Source organism: Mesoplodon densirostris, chromosome 2, assembly GCF_025265405.1.
Source record: "Mesoplodon densirostris isolate mMesDen1 chromosome 2, mMesDen1 primary haplotype, whole genome shotgun sequence".
NCBI classification, from domain to species: domain Eukaryota; kingdom Metazoa; phylum Chordata; class Mammalia; order Artiodactyla; family Ziphiidae; genus Mesoplodon; species Mesoplodon densirostris.
In genome coordinates, this window is record NC_082662.1 from 585,195 (window position 1) to 591,228 (window position 6,034).

At 67.1% G+C, this 6,034-nt stretch overlaps 1 protein-coding gene across 1 annotated transcript; it reads right to left on the reverse strand.

Annotated features, from left to right (window-relative positions):
* Nucleotides 1-454: 454 nt before the first annotated feature.
* Nucleotides 455-5,855, reverse strand: TMEM240 (transmembrane protein 240). Its single transcript, XM_060079263.1, has 4 exons — nucleotides 5,618-5,855; nucleotides 5,314-5,420; nucleotides 882-1,090; nucleotides 455-728 (listed from the first exon to the last, which is right to left on the reverse strand). The coding sequence occupies exons 1-4, from the start codon at nucleotides 5,672-5,674 to the stop codon at nucleotides 580-582; spliced, it is 522 nt and encodes a 173-aa protein (XP_059935246.1). The 5' UTR covers nucleotides 5,675-5,855; the 3' UTR covers nucleotides 455-579.
* Nucleotides 5,856-6,034: the final 179 nt, after the last annotated feature.

The window sequence follows — 6,034 nt, forward strand, 5'->3', positions numbered from 1 at the left end:
TGGCTGATGTGCGGATCCCTGGGTCAGAGGTGAAAAGAAGAGGCGGAGGCTGAAGCTTTCTGGAGAATTTACTGACCAGCAGGGGTGGGAGTCACAGTGAGGCGCCCGACCGGGGCTGCCGCCGCGGGGCTCAGGAGCCTTATTGCTGGGCCCGGGCCTCCCCCGGACCCCTGCCCGCGCCCCCACTGCGGGCCGCGGACGCACACGCCTCATGCACGTGCTCCCGTGTGCAGACGTGGGCGCACCCAGCTCCCGGCCGTGCTCCCCTCCGGCAGAACTGGCTCCGGCTCCGGAAACCAGACGGACGGACGGAGAGACAGACGCGGGCGCACAGGAAGTCGCCGGTTTCCAGCGGCGGACGTGGTCCTGGGCTGGGCGGGCAGTACCACCCGCGCCCCCGGTGCCGCCGTCCCCGCGCCCCCGCCCCGGCCCCACCCCGACCCCCTTTATAAAAAGAAGAGGAGACAGCACCTTCCGCCGGACGCGCCCGACGGCCGCGGGCGCCCTGGCCCGGGCCGGCCGTCCAGTCCCGTGAGCGTGGGCGCGGTGGCCGGCGGCCCCGCGAGTCCTGCGCGCGGCTCAGAGGTGCCGCGGGCTCGGGTGACCGTTGTGGTAGAGTTTCTGCTTCACGTGCACCATGTTCCCGGCCGCCTCCTCGAACGGCCTGTGCGGCCGCCGGCCCAGCTCCCGCAGGCTGCACAGCTTGGGCAGCCAGGTCCACGAGCCGTCTGCGGGGCGGGGGGCGCGGTCAGGGCGTGGGCTGGTGGGCGGGGCCGGGAGTGGGCATGGCGTGGGCGTGGGCGTGGGCGGGCGGGGCGTGGGGAGGGCGTGGGCCCGGCGCGGACGAGGCTGTCCCCGGTTCCCCCGCGCCGCGCACTCACCGTAGCGCCGGCCGGCCCTCCAGGCGCGCACGGCGCAGTGCAGGACGCCGTCCATCCACACCAGGAACCAGCTGATGCAGAAGCCGAGCAGCAGCCCCAGCATGAGGTCGATCTCCTGCTTGGTGACGTTGTCTGTCACGAAGTAGTTCTCGGAGGCGTCCACCACAGACTGGTCCCCGTCGTACGGGATCACGTAGTGGACGTGGTGCCTGGGGGCGGCAGGGCGGGCTGGCACCTGTCCCGCGGGGCGGGCGGGGACCCCGCAGCAAGCTGCACCCGTTCACCTGCGGGGGTCTTTGAAGCAGACCTTGTGGGGTGCTGAGGTCGGGAGGGGCCAGCGCACTCGCCCGGGACCCAGGTCACCAGGTGGGAGGCTGCCCGCAGGATGGGAGTGTGCGAGGTCACAGGTCAGCGTGAAGTCCAGTGGCTGGCCTCCACGCATCACCCTCCTCCCTCCTCTGCCCAGCCCGGGGCTCAGAGGCAACCCCGACACGGTGACAGGAGCCCAGCGCAGGCGGAGGAGGCGACAGTGACGGGGTCGCAGCCCGCCTGTGGGCCTGTGCCCAGAGGCCCCCACTGGCTCCTGGGGCACTGCCCCTCTGGCCTCTCCCTCCCACCCTGCAGTCACTCCGCCCTTTCCTCAGCTTCCCCTCCAAGGAAAGCCGCGTGGATGAGCCCTGCCTTGGGCCTCTGGTCTTCCTTTTGCCCCTCTGTCCCTTGCAGGAACCTCCCGTGCCCCAGTTCCCTGTGCTTGAGGCCCGGGGGCACCCCCTTAAGCGTGCCCCACACCAATCCCGGCTCCTGGGACGGACCCTGGACCACGGTCCGTCCCCTGCATCCCAGCACCCACCAAGGCCTGGGCCGTTCCCCTCAGCCTCCCCTCCCTTGACAATCCAGGCGGAGGCCACACTGAACCCTCCCCACAAGGCCCCCTCTAGCCTCAGGCCTGCCTGGATCCTCTCTTCCTCCAGGAAGGCCTTTGGGCCCCAGGATCCCGGGTGGGGTGGCCCTGCCCAGAGACCAGTACCCAGGGCAACAGACTCTGGGCTCCATGCCCCTCCACCCCCGACAGGAGGGCTGGGAGAAGGAGCTGCTGGCCCTGGGTGCCCGAGGCGTGTGGGGTCCGTGCACCCTGAGCCCCCAGCCACCCTGGGGCCCCTCCTTCCCCAAAGTGCAGGAGCCACCTTGGGGTGCGCCTGCCTGGCTCCCCTCCTACCGAGCCCCTCAGCTGGCTTCTCCAACTCTCCACCCCCAGCACGTCCCCGCAGCCCCCCACGTCTGCTCTGAGCTCCAGCTGCCTGCATGGCGTCTCCACGTGGGATCTACAGACACCTCAAATTTGCACCTAAAAATAGCTCCTCCCTCCCCAACCCGCTTCTCCCCATCTTCCCTCGGTTACATGTCGACACCTCTGCCTGGTCTCCAGCTGAGATGGGTCCCCGTCCCCACCTCGCAAATGGACATGAGCCACCCCCCGTCCCCCAGGGACCTCCTCACAAACGGAAACCCCCCAGGACGTCCCTGACCCCAGGCCCCTGTTGCCCGTCCATCACCGACATCCCTGTGCCAGCGGGGGCCGCACAGTGCCTTCCACCCGGTGAAGACAGAAGCGGGCAGGCCCCATCTCACCCACCTCCCGCTCCCCTGGGAGCCCATCCCGCTCAGCTTGTCCAGAGTAGGTGGGGCCTCAGCCACCACAGCCCCTTGAGCAGGGGCCACGACACCCGGGTTAGTTGGAGAGGACTGCCTGACACATGGCGGCGGCCGGAACTCATGTGGTCACAGTTCGCCAATGGCCCTTATCAATCATCAATAAGAGATGGAGAACCATTGATGCCTGCCCGGAACGCGTAGCAGCAGAGGACGCCCTTTGTCACCCGGTAGCAGCCCCGTCACCCTGGCCAGGCCTCCCAGCAGTGGATAACACTGAGCATCGCCGCCATCTCCTGCCCTCCTGCCTTCTGGACCCCGACAGGGAGGGTCTTCCTCGGGACCACGACTTCCTACCCCTGGACAGGGCAGGAAACTTGAAGATGGAGTCACCAAGGAAGCCAGAAACGCCCCTGCAAGTAGGACAAGGCCAGGGCCCCAACCGCCCCGGGGGGTGGAGGGTGGGTGGGACCTCCAGGGGGTCAAAGGTCATGACCTGTGCCCCCATCGCTGTCCTAGCATCTGCCACTCTTCCCCTGCTCCTTGCCCTCCTCCTTCCTCCAAGTCAGGCAGGCCCCGGGGTGGGGGGGCAGGTGGGGGCTCAGGTCACCCACGTGCACACGTACTTCCGTGATGTGTACATACATGTGTCCTGCCTGGGCCACGCATGTTGCATGTGTCTACCTGAGGTCGGACGCATGTTGTGTATACACGCCGGCCACATGCACAGGACATGGCGTGTATACCATGGACTCGGCCCATGAGCTCCACATGTGTGCATGTGCACGCTCGCCCAGGCACGAGCATGGTGCGTGTCACATGGAGATGCACATGCACTGGGCTTTGCGCACAGCCATCCTCTCTGTGGGCACCGTGGCATATGCACGGGTGTGCACCCACAGACACAGCCTGCTGGCACGCACGCTTCACAGCATTTACACACGTGTCCTCTGTATAAAATTCTCCGTATTGGCACGTAGAAGGCACACAAATGTGTGTGCGCCTTCTCTGCAAACGGGGTGTACACACAAGTAGAGTCCATTGTGGCAACGTGTGTACATGGTTTGTACACAGAGGCCTGATATGCCAGACTATACCCTGCAGACATTCACTGTGCCCACAGGGCGCACACGGGTGCTGTATATTGTGTTACACACATGTACTGCGCATACACATGCATGTTGTCAATATACAAGAATACTTTGTACACAGAATTTACACATCCTGTATGTAGTGATGTGTACAAAGCACACATACATGGACACATACACACACGGAAACACTCTACGCCTACAGCAGGCGTGGCTCTCGTGTTGTCTGTGTCTAAGCTGTGCACTCAGGCCTCGCTGTGGCTTGCACTCCGTGGGCACTTGTTTTACACAATCCACGTGTACTCTGGACACTACATATGACCCATACACATACCCGGAGCAAATACACTCTGAAAACACACCCTGTCTGCCCAGAAGGGCCTCGATGTGAGGTCCTAGGCACATATGTTCAGGTCACACTGCAACAGCCCCGCACGGAAAGTGGGCCTTACTAATGCTTAGGGAGCTGAAGCCTGGGCCGGTGGTGGGCACACCTCCGGTCTCCGGGAGGGTCTCAGGACCCCCGCTTACACCCCCAGTCTGGGTCGGCCCAGGAAGCGTGGAGCTGACCTCCTGCCGTTCCTTGGCCTCGGGCCGTGTGCACCAGGCAGGAACACAGGGATCTCCGCGAGGGTGTGGCCACCCAGCCAGCACTCTGGATGATTCTTGGCCGGCACACGTGAGGGCCGTTTCCACGCCCATCTCCATCTGCCCTGCTGCCCACGTTCTGCTTCGACACCCGGTCTGCACACACAGGCACGTAGCATGCTTAGTGAGGCATGAAACTGTCCTGTCTCTCACACACCCCTTGCCCAGTACGTGTGCACACGTCCCTGGAGCAGCAGTACAGGGCAGGGTCAGGAGCACAAGTTCCCTGCCGGCTGCATGGCCCTGGGCAAGTCTGTCTGCTCAGCCTCTGTCCGCTGTCTCGGGGCCCCAGCGTGCATGGGGCTGAGGGGCTGCTGCGTGTGCGCACATGTATATGCACAGACGGTACACACATGCGCGTCTCATGAGAAGATGTTTATTTCGTACATGGACGTACAAACATGCATGGCCAGGAAGACTCCATCACTACATGTGCACAGAATGGGGGGGGTCACAAAGTGGGTGTAGGGGCCTGGGCTCTCCCCTCTCTCTGTGTGACCTTGAGCAGACTCCACCCCCCGCCTCAGTTCCTCCCGTGGACAGCGAGGGGGTTGGGCCAGATGCCCCTCAAGGTAGGCCCTGCCCACCTTGACCTTCTGCTCTTCCCCCTAGCTGGCTCCCAGGAAATTTCATGGACACAGCTCAGGGCCCAGGGAGGAGGATGGCGTCCTCTGTGGGCACAGCCGTGCGCAGGATCCCTCCCGGGGCGCCAGGCTGGGCTGCTGCTCTCCTGGCCTCCACGCCCCGGGCCAGGAGGCCCTGGACCCGTTCCGCCCATCGCCCGCGGGCCCTTTCTCTAAAGGCAATTTGGGAGGGGGTCCTACTGCCTTGGGGCATGCTCCCCACTCCCGGAGCACCTCTGTGCCGCGGAGGCTGGCCGGTCCTGCCCCCACCCGGCCCGGCGCCAGCCTCAGCAGCCCCCACCGGCCTGGCCCAGCTGGGCCTTGCAGCCCGGCCTGCATGGGGCTCGCTGGAGCCCCAGTGGGCCCCACCTCCACCCCACATGTGTGATCACGCGTGTGCCCCTCTGGGCGCAGACTCACCGGCCACAGTTGCAGTGGCAGACGCGGTCCTCGCCCCGCAGGTGCGGGAGGATGTAGTTGTGGAATCGGTCCAGCAGCGCGTTCATGTCCATCAAGCACGCGATGGCCTGGAAGAGCCCATGACCGGTCAGCGCCGAGGAGCGAGAGGCTGGGCCGGCGCCCCCAGGCGGGGGCCGACGCGCTGGGGATGGGGGAGCGCAGGCCGCGCGGGCCGGTAAACAAGGCGCGGGAGGGGGAGGCGGCGCGCGGGCGCGGAGGCGGGAGCGGGTGCGGGAGCGGGCGCGCGGGAAGCCCCTCCGCTCACCATCACGATCGACGCCCCCAGAATCATGAAGATCATGGTGTTGGCGCTCATGGACATCGGGCGGGGCCGGGCCGGGCCGGAGCGCCGCCCCCCGGCCCCGGCGCCCCCCCGGCCCCGGCCCGATGCTGAGCCCCCGCCGCCTCTGCAGAGGTCAGCCCGCCGCGCACCCACCGCCGCCGGCCGGGGAGGAGGCGCGGGGCCGGCGCGGGGCAGGGGACGCGGCGCTCCCGGGGTCCTCGGCCGCCCGGCCCGCGCGCTCGCCGCGCCCGCCGCGCTCCGCTCCGCCCTCGGCTCTGCCTCCCGCTCTGCGCGCGGCGCGGCTCCGGCCTCCTCCCCCCGCGGCCTCCCCCGCGCCCGCCTCCCGGGAGGGACCTCGCCGCCCGCGGCCGCTCGCCCCCGCGACGCCGGCCGGACCCC

What these genes read in the sequence shown, in the direction of transcription:
- TMEM240 (XM_060079263.1), bottom strand. Translation starts at nt 5,674, where the DNA reads ATGTCCATGAGCGCCAACACCATGATCTTCATGATTCTGGGGGCGTCG. An exon ending in TGCCACTGCAACTGTGGCCG is followed by an intron (nt 1,091 to 5,313) that starts GTGAGTCTGCGC and finishes TGCCGCCCCCAG; the next exon opens with GCACCACGTCCACTACGTGA. An exon ending in GAGGGCCGGCCGGCGCTACG is followed by an intron (nt 729 to 881) that starts GTGAGTGCGCGG and finishes CCCGCCCCGCAG; the next exon opens with ACGGCTCGTGGACCTGGCTG.